Source organism: Habropoda laboriosa, unplaced genomic scaffold, assembly GCF_001263275.1.
Source record: "Habropoda laboriosa isolate 0110345459 unplaced genomic scaffold, ASM126327v1 scaffold14, whole genome shotgun sequence".
NCBI classification, from domain to species: domain Eukaryota; kingdom Metazoa; phylum Arthropoda; class Insecta; order Hymenoptera; family Apidae; genus Habropoda; species Habropoda laboriosa.
The window spans coordinates 708,658-724,512 of NW_017100137.1; the positions used below are offsets into that span (position 1 = coordinate 708,658).

Here is a 15,855-nt window from a genome sequence, read left to right on the forward strand (position 1 = left end):
ATAATTTTATTAAATATAAACAAATATTTAAATTCCAAATTACAGCATCTAATGATAAAAGTCCTAAATAATGATAATTTGATTCAGGATTTATTGAATTATTAAACAGTTCTGGTAAATTAAGTGGATAATTGTATTCTTCATTATTGTATGATTCTTTTGAGTTTGTCATAAATGCAGTAAAACCTACAAAATTTTAAATACATAATTGGTATTAATAAATTGATATTAAAGTGAAGTGACATAATGAAGATTTTTTATTATTATTCTTACATTTAAAATTAAGAGAAAAAAATGTTAATATGTGTAAAAACTTCTGAATATTTTCGTGATCCCATGGATCATGAAAATAATGTGGATCTTCTAATATTTTACATGTTTCTGAAAATAAATTAGACAAAACATGGGGTGCAAGATTAGCAATTACATTATACCCCAATTGAAAAAACGCAGCATATGATACAAAATTGACTACTTCTATTGATGTCCACGACATTCTTAAAGGTACAATAGACCCTTCAATTAGTTCTTGAAACACTGACGATTCCTGAACAAGAGCTTTCAATCCAAATGGTATTGAAACCATTTTAAGTAATAAAGTGTTAACTGCACTACAAATAAAATTTTATATTATTAGTATTATCTGTTACTATCTTTTATTTCATCAATAAAAGTGGGTAGTATATAAGTACAAATTACCTATTTATCTGTTGTGCTTTGTTTTCATTTTCAAAATAAGATTTATCTAATTTCCTGTAGAAATATGATACAGCAGGGTAAAATTCCTTTTCTACTTTATACTGTATAATTTCATACACATCAAATACATCAAATAACTTTTGTATTACTTCAAATAATTTAAGAAGATACTCTACATTCATTATGGAGAAAGGTTGCCTTAACATATTTGATGCTATTACTATAATAAACATAGCTGGACACTTTGGCACACTATTTTCGAAATTTACTGTATGTTCTTTACATTCTGATATAAGAAATTGAGAACCATCTATAGTGTCTAACATGTGCAAAATAATATTTAATGTGTGTGACCATATTTTAATGTTTTTTTCAGATAGAGAAGGTAAATGACATAATGCAATATGATAAAACTCATAATCATATAAAATTCTGGGTTTATCTAAAATGAGCTGTAGAGCATAACAAGAAACATCATATACACCATTTAACGTTTCCACAGATAATTTATTTAGAGCTCTCAATGAAGCAGTTAAGAACTTAGAAATTGAAAATGGAATTTCAAATGCAATTTCTGTTAAAAGTTTGCGGCCTGCTTCATAAGCACAGAGTTGTGATATAAAACATAAACAATGAAGATAAGTTACTGTTTGTATTGTATTCCCATTAATGATAACTTCCATTGGATCATCATAAATAGACACTGCTATGATACAAGGAAGTTCTTCCAATCCTTTCTGTACATAGTGCATTATTTGTTGTAATAAACTTGGTGACTTTTCCAAGGCAGTCAAAAACATTTTTCTAGTAGCAAGACTAACAATCCATTTTCTACTCCAATCAGCACGTGGTTCTAATACAGAAATAATGTTCAATACATTCAATGTTTTAGGTTGCATTATACTTCCAAATTCATGAGTACTCAAAAATGTCATAAATTGTTCTATTAATTCTTCTATGGTTTTATCAGGATTTCTTGCACTTTTTAGTTTTTCTTCATGATAACACATTATTAAATGTATAATACGAAATACTTTTTCATGTAAAAAAAACTTAAAATTAATTCCAGCAATTAATGTAGGTAATACTTCAAATGTTTTTTGTGAATGGTATTGAGCATCAAAAGCATTCAATAAGTTTATATGTACATCATGTGATTGTAAACAAGTGAGCAATTTTGCATGCACTTGTAAACTAGCTTCAAAAATAGGTCTAGTTTCATCTATAAGACCATCTAGTAAAGCTTTTTGAAGTGAATCCCATATGGGGTTATTATTTAAATTGGATAGTTCACTTTTTAATAACATTTCGTAACCAGCTAATCTAACATGAGCAGGTTTATCTTGATTAATTTTGTCAACAATAAGATTATAACATTCATCATTATTTAATGGAGAATTCCAATCTTCACTTGTTTGATCACTAATGTAAGAAAATGATGACTGAGGTCGTGAATCAGAAATTGCAGTTGATACAGATCTTGAAGCAGATTGTTCAACAATTGTAACTTTCATAGAATTCACTAAAGTAGACATTTCTTTTGAATGTATAATTCTTTGAGCTATATCAGCATAGTTCAGATCTTCCACCAATGACTTTTGTACATTACTTTCAAATTCTTTTTTCAAACACTTTTTTATCCACTTCTGTAAATTTGGAGAAATATTACCTTCCATGGTTAAAAAATTATTAAATCGTGTTTACACAATTATATTAATGGTGACTAAAAATAGTACTTAAATATAAATGAAATCTGTGTACTACAATTCTAATGTTTTGATTCAGTTTCTATGGCTACCACTTGAAGTGGATGAAGATACTATAGCATGCTTTATGTAGTATAAAATTTTTAATCATTTTATTTATACATGTTCTATGCTTACTATCATTTATTTATAATCTCATTATTAAAAAAGTATCATGTTGTCTAACAATTATTTACACATTCGAATTTTTAACATATGCGATAATCACATATTTTTAACGTGCAGCTACTATAACGTTTGGAGATTTTGACCGTAAGGCAGAAATTCCTCCTTGTAAGGAACATACACCAACAACTCCACACTTCACCAGAAAATCTGCAAACTACAGAACATATTTTATTTTTAACAGTAAAAAAAAAGAAATTAATTTTATAGTGTAACATTTACCAGTGCATTATTTTGATCATGAGGTCCGATAATTATAACAACACTGTTTTTATTTTCTACAAGTGGTTTTGCATGTGGTCCAAGTGTTTGAATATGAGTTTGAGAAAGCTGTACACTTGTAAATGGAATGTTAATACTACCTACTACAGCACCTCTTTCAAATCTATAAAGATAGACATATAATAAATTTTCAGCTAAATTTGCTTTCTCATTACAAATAAAGTACTCACTGTATGTTATTGCGTACATCTACAACTATTAATCTCTCAGGACTATTGTCTAATAAATTTAAAAAGTCATCGACGCTAATTCTTGGCATTTTTTCGGTCCCCGGTTCGAGTTCGGACCAATTTATATCCTGTAACACAGTATTTCTTATTTGAACTTATAATAAAATATTCAAAAATATATACAAATAGAAAAATATATATAAAAACATTCAGAAGTATATACAAATTTATTTTTATACCTTTGGTTGATTAAATTGATGTTTTCTATAAGTAATACTAGGTGGTGTATTTTGGTACATCATCATAGAATCTTTAACACATAATTCTATGTCAATTTCAGGAAGATCAGAAAATAATAGAATACACTCATTGAAACCTGAAGTTAATAACGAGTCGCGCAGCTGTTTTAATATCGCTAACCCGACTAGAAGTGGAAATGAAGAATCTCCTAATAGCAATTTATCCCATAAATGAAGTATTTTGTGAAGAGGAAATACATCTAAAATGGAAAGATTTAAGAATACATATCAATTAATAATTTCTGTGCTTAAGTACAAATATAACATGTTAACAATTTTATATAATTCAAGTATTAATAATAAACAACTTACGTGAAAACATTGTTAAAAACCAGGGAATAGCAAACAATTCTGGTACAAAATTGATCGATCTAAGGTGGTTAGCTAATTGAGGATCGTGGAAAGCTATAATTTGTGAAAATTTTCCTAAATATTCTTGGATAATTGCAGAATTATCTTTTAGAAAGAATTTATGAAGATATTTTGGTATAAATGCAGACAGACATTCGAATGCTCTAGCTAAAATTAAAATATTATATAATAAACATAGAAATAAAGGACATATAAAATATGCAATTTATTTAATTTATTACCTTCATTATTAAAATTAAGATAAAGAAATGGAGCTGTTAATGAATCTAATCCTTGCCAATACACATAGTGAGGGTTATTTCGAACCCATGCTTTAAGCAATCTTTGTAATCTCTCATGGCCAGCACCAGATGATAATAATTCACTATACTGATGACATCTTGGTATGTCTACTTCTATCTAAAAAATTATTAATAAGCTAATGTATAAAAATAACTGATGTAATATAATTTATTGCAAATTACCTGTCGATCTGTGTGAGTGGGTGTTTCTTTATCAATCATATCATAACGTTTCTGAATATCACCAATAATACCAAGTAAAGCGGCCCAAACAGCTCCTCTAACAGGTGGGGGGATATCTTTATGTGCTTCTTCAATGATTGCTTCCCGAGTAATTGGATAAACCTAAAATATAATAATACATAAATAAACTTAAATTGAAACTTTATATTTATCAAACTTAGTAGTGTAAAAAATATTTTAATATTTCCTATGAAAAAATTCTATTTTGATAAACGTCTATTAATTACATACCTTTTACTTAAATAAATATCAAAATGACAATAAATAACTGTAATTACTTCAAAGTTCAAAAAATTTAGATTAATGCAAGTACCTGTAGTAATCTATCATATAAAACAATCCTATAAAATTGATATTCTGTATCTCTTTCTCTTATAATTAGAGGTAACTGTGAAGCAGAATCTATTAAATCTTCTTGCGACTGAACGCGCATCCTACAAAAAAATTAATAAACATTTAATATAGTTACAAAAAAAAAAAAATAAATTTCATATATGTATTTTTGTTATACCTACTCATTTGTTAACCACGGATAATTTGCTATATACGGGATATGAGATAAACGTTGATGTAGTGTATCAAGAGGAACTTTAACTACACGTAAATCAAGTAAGCCTGCTGTGTCTCTTCTGCCAAACATTTGACCTAAAAGTATTACTAAACTAAAAAAGAAATTAATAAATTGCATTTCATTTTTATAGAACATAATATTTATAAAATGTTTAGAATTACTTTGGAATAGATAAAATAGGTGGTCTTGATCTAATAAGTCCTTGTTTTTTTAGCTCCACTGTGATATCTCCTCCAGCTAATTGCCACAAATAATATAATTCATCCATTTTTCTAACAATAACATTCTTATAAAGATTGTCTTCTTTTTCTTTTTCATTTTTTAATAAAAATTCCTCAAATATCGGCAGTTTCAATAATTCTTCCGGTACTTTACGTTTTGAGGGATGAATTTGAAGACAAGACTCTATAAAATCCTTTACCTTATCAGGTAAATCCTAATGTAATACGATTGTTAATTTTTTTAAAATTAAAAAAAATGATTTATGTCATTAAGTATACAATTGTACTATCAAAAAATTTTACCTTGTAAATTTCATAACAACTATTTTCTCTTGCAAGACGCTCAAAAATTGAAGTTTCACAGTGTATTAAACTGAGAACCTTTCTCAAACATTGGGATAATTTCACACCTGGCCATATTGGCTTTCCTAGTAAGGATTCTGAAATAATTATACCCAAAGACCAAGAATCCACTTTTGGACTACTAATACCAGAACTTAAAAATACTTCAGGTGCTGTATATTTTGGGTAACTATAAACAAATGTATTGTACATAAAACTACTGACTACTAGAAAAGACTAATTTAATTTATATTCTGTTTATATCTACATGTTTGAAGTTTTATTCAAATAATTTTTTTTACTAAAGCATACCCAATTGGAAAAGAAACATTTTTTCCATTATCCGTCATATAATATAAACCAAAATTATATAATTGCACATTTCCACTCTTATTGATTAATATATTTTCAGAACTTAGATGTCTGTGTACTAAATTTAATATATTCATATGTTGCAAACCTAACAAGCATTGAAATGTTATTTTCATAATATCATCTATGTTTAAATTTTCTTTACTACTTAATGGATCTCCATTATATTCTGTAACAACTACTATCCGTTCTGCAAAAAATATAATTTTTATTGCATAATCAAAAGAGGCATTTCTAGTCCTTGTATCTTTTAAATATAATAATTTTTACCATGTTTACTTCTAATTATATCAAGATATGTAGACAAATTTGGGTGATGAATAGTTTTCAGAAATTGAGATTTTCCATATATTGTTATTGAATTTGGTGTAAGAGGTAAACCATTACTACCACAAACTTCAACTGGATGACTTTGGGCAAAAAATGTCATTCCACCAAAACATCGTTCTTCATTTTCCAAAAGTGCTGGACACATCTTTAACTACAAAATAAAACAAATTTTTTTATTAAGTAATGTCAAAAAGATTATCCTTAAATAATTAGTTTAATTTTAACCATAGAAATATTTAAATGCACATTAAAAGATACTACATACTTCATGGAGTTAATGTAAAATACATATACTTGAGTGCCAAATGTATTTACATATGTCTTTATTTCTAAGAAATTTTGTCATAAGTAAATAAATATATACATCATTAACCTCAAAAAATCTTTTGATTATTATTAACTATAAAACTATCATCTCTATTATTTGTTATCTCTTAGGATTACAGGAATAATTATTATTTCTTCATAATTAAATTACTTAAAACTGTCATTTATGAAGTAATTCAAAACATGGACCTATTTATCGGTTTTGTTTACAAGAATAAGCTGTAAGAACACCCACTTTATGTAAATGTGTTATTTTTTGTTTTAAAGCATGAAACATAATTTATGTAACATTATACATGTTAATATTACGTATAAATGTACATTCAATAATAAATAAAAATCATCTAGTAGACATCGAATTACTAACTAATATCCTTTATTTATTTCAATGATAGATGCAGATTGTAACAATCTTACAACAGTAAAAAGTTAAAAAAATAAAAATCATTAAAATTCTAGAAAATCTAAAATACATAACAAATCTTAGTGGAAATACAATGCTATAAAAACTGAAAATATAATTAAAATATAATTATAAAAATTATACCCATCTAGCTTGATCACGTTGTTAAATTCCTTTTCCGTTTTAGTCGGATGGTGGATCAGTTCTGTTTCCGTTAGTCCTCGTGTTGCTTGAAATATTAAAATGACGTGAGTATTCATCTTTTCATATTTTGGTAATCCAAACTTTTATTTTATTAATATTACAAATAAAACTTATTTTAACACATCATTTTAACGTAGTTGCTAATATTTTCTTATAATAAACGTAACTTCAATTCATTATATTGCATTAATTTTTGTATGTATACTCCTTTATATTTGGCCACATTTCTTAAAGATATTTATGTTTCTAAGAACCTTTTATAAAATGAATTATAAAACTACTTATTAACTAAAAATAAAATCTTTTGGTTCTTACTATATTTTAATAGAAGTAACTTTATTTTATACTGTCTTAAAATTATATAATTTAAACAATGTATTGGCATTACTAAAATTAATATTAATTTATCAGTCAATAAAATTTAACATTGAGCTTTTACTACTTCAAATTCAAATATAAATTTAAATATTTAATTACAAGAGAAAGTTACAGTTATATATTGGGTATAGGTTATACATGATTAAATTGTGTAGTAGTAGTTATTTGAAGCTAAATTTTTGATTATAATAATTTTAATTAACAGGTCCAAAGTATCGCGTGATACTCTCTATGAATGTGTAAATGCTGTTATCCAACATTCACATGATGTAAAGAGGAAATTCTTAGAAACAGTGGAACTCCAAATTGGTTTGAAGAATTATGATCCACAAAAGGACAAACGTTTCTCAGGCACCGTCAAGTATGTTTCAACCTGACATTGAGGATTTTTTTCGGTTTTTAATGATTATCATAACATAATTTTTTTAACTAACACCTGAAAAGATTGCCTCATATATAGTCAGGAAGCTGGGTTTTACCTGGCGGACCTTTACCCAGGGTCTTAAATAAATTGGGGAGGTTTTTTACCGTTATTTTTATTACAGGATCATGACTCATGATCCTGCTGGTAAGTTAATATTCAGTTGTGGCGACTATTTAATCTAACTATTGAAACCAATGTTCAATGATGGAAACTATACTGCATGTATTATCTGAATAATTTATGTAGTTATATATGTTACTGAGAACATTAACTTTGATTAATTGCATTTTCATTTTTATACAATTAGAATAATTATAAATTTTATTTTTGTTTTGAATTATATTTAAATTAATTTGCATAAAACAATGATGAGAAATGATGAAAACTTATTTTCTCATTACCCATATAATTTGTATTTATTAAAGGTTAAAGAATATCCCAAGACCAAAAATGCAAGTTTGTGTTTTGGGTGACCAACAACATTGCGATGAAGCTAAAGCTAATAATATTCCATATATGGATGCAGAGGCACTGAAGAAATTAAATAAAAACAAAAAATTGGTAAAGAAACTAGGTAATTTGAGATGTATTATTTCTTTTATGTTTGTACCTTCCCAAAAGCACCGTTGTTAATTTATAATTCATAACAGTGGTTGTCAAGTGGAAGGATATTAAATTCTTCATAAGGTGAGGACGTTGTATTTCATTGCTTCGCACCCCAATCCATGTCGAGACACTACTTAAATTAATTTTCTATCAAGTTAAGTAATTTGCATTAAGTTAATTTGTGCCTTCTCTTTACAGCTAAAAAATATGATGCTTTCTTGGCTAGTGAATCCTTAATTAAACAAATTCCACGTATTCTTGGTCCTGGTCTGAACAAAGCTGGTAAATTCCCTGGTCTTCTTTCTCATCAAGAATCGATGGTGGGAAAGATTGATGAGGTGAAAGGTACAATTAAATTCCAAATGAAGAAGGTATGTATATACTTTTTTTTAACGAAGAATAAGTGCATTTTCTTATATACTTATTATGTTATCAAAAATGTATTAGACTGTAAATTCTTATTAAAGTAGAATTAAAAACTTATGTAATGCAAAGAACATCCTTTCAGGTGTTATGTCTATCAGTGGCAGTAGGACACGTAGAAATGACTCCAGATGAACTGGTACAAAATGTACATCTTTCCATTAATTTTTTGGTTTCGTTGTTGAAGAAACATTGGCAAAACGTACGTTCTCTTCACATCAAATCTTCCATGGGACCTCCTCAAAGACTGTACTAATTAAATTAGTATAAATGTTTTTGATGTACGTTAAAGAAATAAAATGAAATTCTGAATATAATTTATTACCCAGCAGTCTCTATCTTTTTTTCCAAAATAATGATTTGAGAGGTGCAATAAACATTTTTTGTGAAAAGATATACATTCCTACAATAATATTATCGTTAATCTTTAAACAGACATTTTATAATATATAAATTATTAGTTACATATACCTAGTAAATATACATGCTTTTTTCACCGAGTATATTATACATATATTGTAGCATGTTACAAATGTAAGATGCTATAAGTAAAAAATAAACAAAAGATTAACAAAACTAGCTTTGTTATAACTTTTATCTTATAAAGATAGAGACATGTTACTCATCTGCTACAAACACAAATGTAGTTGTATACAAGTTTAAGAGTTCAAGAGGCTAAGCATACTATTTTTGACATACTTTAAGAGAAGTGCCTCGAATGCTTCCCTTAGAAGAAACGTGTTCTTTTACTTCGCTTCATAAGTAATTGTCGATGCAATTGGTCGGAGATTCCAGGGCATAATCCCGTCTTATTTTATTTTACAATCGAATTTAATTTCTATTATAATAAAATTAGCTGTTTGTTAAAAATTAGAAACATTTTTAAAGAGGAACGATCATCTTTTTATATGTATATTATGAAAGAAGTAACGTTTAAAAAGTGAATTTGAACTAAATTGTGAAGAGAAAAAAACAATATTTTTCGTATGTATTTTTTGTTCCAATTTTAATTAAACAATTCAACGTTTAACAAATATAATTCTATTATATAATTAAACATTGTGTATAATATATTTAAGGACTGATATAATATTATAAATTTAAAAGCGTTTAGATATTACAAATCTTTCTATTAATCATTGTTGTAGCTGACAGTAAGCTATGATTAGATATCATATTTTCATTTCCATTAATAACGTTTTTATTGCTCATAGAAAATATATGAACTTCCGTGCAATGAACTTATCAGTTCTGTCCATAATCGCGATTACAATTATAAATCGTATATACTCCGTTAAAATTCCTCGATATATCTTTTATTCTAAATTTCAGGAATTTCGAAAAATTAATTTCTATAAAAACTGCATTTAAAATAAGAAAAACGGATAAAGAATTGCGTGAAAAAATTAAAAAAAAATCGTGGTAAATGTTATCTTTATGTTTGATTAATAAAGTAGTGCAGAGTGCACTTACGTGAGTTTAGAATGGATTTAAGATTCTTATCAGTGATATTGATGACCAGGGGGGATAAATGAAAAGTTGTGGGTAAGTGGTCAGAATAATAATCGAGGAAATAGCTGACGTATCGCGTTTTCAAAATAGTGCTTTATATTTTCGTTACTTCATATCACCGATTCGAATGTTTATTTTTTTGCGATTTTATTAACAATAACCAGCGTGTTCTTATGTATTCGTTCTGAATAAACTGATTCTTTCTTAAATAAGTGGATAAAATAGAACAATTTTTTGGTGTGCGAAAATGTTTTCGACAAAAAAGATAGAACACTTGTTTGTGATGTGTTAGTGAATAATAAATCAAATAGAAGAATCCTTTTTTACGGGGACTATATAGATGATATAGAGGATCTTGAGCTCGTTTTGTAGCATAGTATACTGTGGAAAAATATTACCAAACAACTTATGATTGACGTGAGTAATAACATATCGATCAATCATGAAATATTGTTTTGTACGGAAAAAACATTCCCATTGTATAACATTTTATTTTTAACATTAGAGTTTTTGCAATGTTACGAGCTTAGTTTTAAACGACGTAGTGTAAATACGTTTGCGATATATGTTTTAAAATATGATATAAAATAAAACGTAGATTATGTGATTATTTAAAATGTGAATATCCAAAATTGATGTTGTTAACTTTTACTATTTTTAACTTTCACATTTCGATTATTAGGTTTCAAATATACATGTGTAGGAAAAATTTTGCATAATATGTTTTGAAATATGAAACGAAGTACATAATTTCTTACTCTGATTTTTTTATTTGATATTTCAAATGTCTAAAATATTTCGATTATTAAACAACACAATAAATATCACTTTATACGCAAAAAATTCACGCTGACGATAAGATTAATATAATCTGCATATATACTCTTGCACTTTGATAAAGCGCGTTAGTCAAAGTTAAACCCATCATCCGTCAAATTTCTTTGTTTTTAACATTATGGCATTAAACGAAAGATAGAATTTATATTCAATGACAATTAATAGAACGTTTCAGTTTTGCATGATTAATTCGAAGCATCAACGATATTCAATATTTCTGTGAAAAAAATTGAGAAGTATTGTTTCAACTTTATCAAAGAAAATCGTAATGTCTGTTTTTATTTTGGTTGCGATATGGAACAATCTCTTTGAAGATCTAGAGTATATTGTGTATCGTTTCAAGTAGTGTTACCAATTCGACGTGTAAATATATAATGAAATTATCATAAAAAATCTTACGCCACAGCTAGCACTGTTAATTAATTAAGATAAAAACATTTACGTGTTATCTTCGATTTCGACGATTTGAAATATCTTTAAATGAAATCTTACATCAATTTGCAGTCTTCTGGCGAACATGATACGGAAAAAACGATTGCAAGTGCTAATCCACGCGCTACAGGTCATTTGCGTGTTCAGTGAGAACGGTTTCGTTCGTAATTTCGTACGAAATGAAGCATCGACGGAAATATTACCGCTCGATTACATCAAATACACAACATTTTCCGGAATAAACGATTCTAAAATTGGTATCGAGGAGTTTCCAGACGAAACGATAGAACTCGATCAAAATGAGCTCCTATTGGTTGATTACTCGAAAAGCAACGCTGCAAACGTATCGATTCCTGATCCAACGATTAACAATTTCATTCAAAAATTCGAACACGTTTTCACTTCACTCAACAAACTAGAAAGTAATGAAATTTCGTTGGAGGATGAATCATTGGCATGTGACACGACAGGTATAATTGTTGTGGTAAAAAGAAGTATAAATTAATGTTTCTACAATTCATTTTTTGCTTCGTAGATCAGTATAAAAGGAACGTACGAAACTTAACGATTGAGCCCGGTACGAACTGGATATTTCTCTGTTGGCAACCTCCTTGTGAGAATGTTGCAAATGAATCGCTTGTGTATTCGATCGACATATGCTCCAAAAAAGAATGTTTTGAAAAGAACGCAAGCAATACGCAATATAATATCACTGATCTAGATCCATGTAGCGAATATAAATTTACCGTAAAAGTCATTAACAATAATTCGGATGGAGTTACTAAATCGGGAACGACCAGCCATAGTAAAAACATAATATTGATATGATATTTGATATTATTACTTAACTTTGCTGTACTTTAATGTTATTCAACAATTAAAAACTCTTCTAATGTATATTCAATTAGATTATTCGAAATTAGAAAAATTACTTTCAAAGGCAACATACAATATAGAATCGATCATTTTTCAATTATTTTTATCAAACTTTTTTATGTTATAATGTTATTTTACTTCTTTTAGTTACCGAAATCGGGAACATTCGAGAGTTAGGGGTACATACCACTACGAATACAATTACTTTAACTTGGAAAGAACCAGAAAATTATTCAACATGTGTAAATAATTACTTAATTACACAATGCTTTAAGGATACTTGTGATAATGTGACAGTTATACAAACGAAATATGTTTCAACAAATCTAGAACCATGTGGGAAATATTTCTTTATAATTAGAGCTGTTTCATTTCTAGCTCAATCTAATGGTTTAAATATTACATTAAAAACAAATGCACCAAGTATGTCCTTGAATTAGTACAGTAACATTGTAGTTTTTAATTAAAAAACAATTATTATTGTTTTTATTAGAATCAAGCAAACCTCAAAATCCAATTGTAGAAGCCAGTGCATTTTCTTTATTCATCCACTGGCAACCACCAGAAGTAGGAGCAATGTGCATTAAGCATTACTGGGTTACTATTAATTCACAATTAATAACAAAACAAATAACTAGTACAAATATAACAATAAATGATTTATATGCATGTACTTCCTATTCCATTTCTATTAATGCAGTAGATGAAGATAATAATGATGGAGAAAGAGTCAGTATGCAAGCAGGAACAGCACCAACTGGTAAAAAATTAACTATAAACATTATACTTACAACATGAAGTAGTTTTGCTTAAAACTAAATCAAAATTTGCATTTCATTTTTCTAGTATCAAGATCACCATTGTTAAATACCAATGAACCTACTGTTACAATAAATGATATAATGCTTTCATGGAAAATTGAAAAAGGCAATAGCAATTGTATTTTAAAATCTCTAAAAGCTATGTGTAATGCTACAATAAGCAATGGACATGGTTATGACATTATGAATGGACAGACTGAAGTGCCTATAGATTCCCGTATTCAAGATGAATTTCTTATTGTAAATTCAATGATAAAAGATGTCAGTCCATTCACAACATATATATGTTGGGCATATGTTGTTAATGAAGCAGGGAATAGTGACTTAAGTAATTTAATAAGTGTAACAACATTGGAGGATAGTAAGTAAAAGTAAATCCATGAAAATTATGTATATGTATGAAGAAAATAAATTTGTTTAATATTACACGAAATGTTACATTACACTGCTTTAATTGTTGTTAATAATAAAAAAAGCAATAAAAGTTACAAATAATACTAATGATAATCTATGATATTATTTAATATTTTAGTACCAACTGCACCTCCATTCAATGTTACAAACATAACATATTCACAGTTTATATTTGTATGGGAATTACCAACATATCTAGCAGGGAATTTACACGAATTTGAAATTGTAGTTGAAGGGGAAATATGTTTTCCTATGCCTTATTGGTGTAGACAAGTAGCTTTAAAAACTATTAAATATTTAAATGGATCTATATTTACTTTTGAATATTCAGAAGTAAAAGCATATACAAATTATAAAGCAAAAATTAGAGCTAGGACAACTGCAGGTTGGGGAAATTATAGCAATGATTTAATATTTCAAACACCAGCTGGAGGTAACAAGTTATTACATAAAACAATAAATGCTCACAGGTTTAGTAACATCTAATTTGATCATATCATTACAAAAATTTTTAGTTTCAGGAATGGTATCTAACTTTTCATGTTTAATCATGAATAGCAAAAATAATACAAATATTTTGGATACTATTTTGACATGGGCTTTCCCATGTTCTTTAAATGGAATATTAGAATATTTTAATATATTTGTACATGGAACTAGAACTACTTATACACCTCATTCTTTTACTATTAAAAAGTATCTTTCAAATGATGTTTCAAAAAATGATACAATTTCAGTAAATTTAAAAGAGCTAAAAGCAGAGTACAATTATACTTTTGAAGTGTCTGCAAAAGTTAAGGGAGTCCAAGATTTTGGAGTGCCAGCAAATCAGAACATTTTATATCCTGCTGGTAGTACGTCTATAACTATAGATCCATTTAAGGCACGAAGATCTACTACATCAGTTACACTTTTACTTCCTTTATTTCCTGATATAAATGGCAATGTTGTTTATTATTCTATTATAGTATCAAGGGTTGAATATAACATGCCATCAAGCATTAGATTTGATATAACAAATCATACATGGCCAAACATATCTTCCTGGGAAGAAGCTATGTTGCAAGATTTTATGATACCTTATCAAGCTACTAGGCTATGGTGGGATCCTTATCGTAGGTGATAAATTTTTAAAATAAGGATTTAAGTTTAGTTAAGAATATATAAATTATTACATATATTTTCTTATAGCTAATTATGTTGCTGATTATGGAGATGTAAAAGCTGTAAAGTATACACTTGGTGAAGATACAAACTGTAAAGAAATTTCGTCTAACACTAATAAAAGAGTGTATTGCAATGGACCTCTTAAACCAAATACATGGTATCATATCAGAATGCGAGCTTTTACACATGGTGGATATTCTGATTCTACAACATTCTTAATAAAAACCAGTTAGTATTTACTTATCTTGTACTATTTCAAATTTTAAGAAATACTTTTGCAATAACTTTTTAAGTACCATAAAAAATTTATATACATCAATTTATATACAATTTATATACAATCAATATGATTAAATTAATTATATGCTCCATTTTACATTAGATGCTGAAATAAACATTGTACTTGTTACTGGAGTTGTTTTTGGTATTTTATTCTTGGGAATTTTAACAACAATGATGTTATTAGTTCGCAAATGTTCACCTCAAGTGTAAGTATATCTTACTTTTATTTAAACTCTCTATATTAAAAACTAAAAATGATAACAAATGCACAGTACATGTCACTTCTTATATGTAACATTTTGAAAATATTACTTACAAAATATTAAAATTTTGCAAATATTTTATACTTTTATCACAGTATTTACTACTTACATTGCATTATTATATGAATCCATGGTATTATTTATATTTTTTAGTATTATGTTTCTTAAAACAGATGTATTTTGCACTGTATAATAATACATTTTTAATTGAAAGTATAAAACTAAGCATGCATTTATGAGAAATAATCAATATTTCTCTTGTGAGTTGGAAGAACATTATAGTTAGAAGTAACAAGGTCACTAAATGCGAATGTCTGTCACACCTGTTAAAGTACACACTGTATTATGCCCAATAGTTCCAAAACTGTTGATT

General features: G+C 27.4%; 4 protein-coding genes across 4 annotated transcripts in view; 2 read left to right on the forward strand and 2 right to left on the reverse strand.

The window, feature by feature from the left end:
* LOC108578949 (protein broad-minded-like) overlaps window positions 1-2,375 on the reverse strand; it is a 4,182-nt gene extending 1,807 nt beyond the window's left edge. The window contains exons 1-3 of the mRNA XM_017942372.1: window positions 700-2,375; window positions 283-611; window positions 14-186 (exon numbers count right to left, since the gene is read on the reverse strand). Of these exons, the coding sequence (XP_017797861.1) occupies window positions 14-186; window positions 283-611; window positions 700-2,375 (2,178 nt within the window). The remainder of the gene's footprint in view (window positions 1-13; window positions 187-282; window positions 612-699) is intronic.
* A 304-nt stretch (window positions 2,376-2,679) lies between these two features.
* Window positions 2,680-6,258, reverse strand: LOC108579337 (TBC domain-containing protein kinase-like protein). Its single transcript, XM_017942858.1, has 13 exons — window positions 6,054-6,258; window positions 5,724-5,973; window positions 5,373-5,601; window positions 5,010-5,284; window positions 4,793-4,939; window positions 4,591-4,711; window positions 4,218-4,379; window positions 3,975-4,152; window positions 3,694-3,900; window positions 3,322-3,581; window positions 3,083-3,210; window positions 2,853-3,015; window positions 2,680-2,787 (listed from the first exon to the last, which is right to left on the reverse strand). The coding sequence occupies exons 1-13, from the start codon at window positions 6,256-6,258 to the stop codon at window positions 2,680-2,682; spliced, it is 2,433 nt and encodes an 810-aa protein (XP_017798347.1).
* A 771-nt stretch (window positions 6,259-7,029) lies between these two features.
* On the forward strand, window positions 7,030-9,180 carry LOC108579260 (60S ribosomal protein L10a). Its single transcript, XM_017942754.1, has 5 exons — window positions 7,030-7,091; window positions 7,631-7,786; window positions 8,275-8,423; window positions 8,654-8,826; window positions 8,964-9,180. The coding sequence occupies exons 1-5, from the start codon at window positions 7,087-7,089 to the stop codon at window positions 9,132-9,134; spliced, it is 654 nt and encodes a 217-aa protein (XP_017798243.1). The 5' UTR covers window positions 7,030-7,086; the 3' UTR covers window positions 9,135-9,180.
* A 1,230-nt stretch (window positions 9,181-10,410) lies between these two features.
* Window positions 10,411-15,855, forward strand: part of LOC108579268 (tyrosine-protein phosphatase 10D) — a 7,613-nt gene continuing 2,168 nt past the window's right edge. Inside the window, exons 1-10 of the mRNA XM_017942767.1 lie at window positions 10,411-10,423; window positions 11,732-12,129; window positions 12,195-12,464; window positions 12,683-12,958; window positions 13,029-13,295; window positions 13,382-13,717; window positions 13,889-14,203; window positions 14,286-14,885; window positions 14,962-15,165; window positions 15,320-15,425. Coding sequence (XP_017798256.1) covers window positions 11,745-12,129; window positions 12,195-12,464; window positions 12,683-12,958; window positions 13,029-13,295; window positions 13,382-13,717; window positions 13,889-14,203; window positions 14,286-14,885; window positions 14,962-15,165; window positions 15,320-15,425 — 2,759 coding nt within the window. The 5' untranslated portion in view covers window positions 10,411-10,423; window positions 11,732-11,744. The remainder of the gene's footprint in view (window positions 10,424-11,731; window positions 12,130-12,194; window positions 12,465-12,682; window positions 12,959-13,028; window positions 13,296-13,381; window positions 13,718-13,888; window positions 14,204-14,285; window positions 14,886-14,961; window positions 15,166-15,319; window positions 15,426-15,855) is intronic.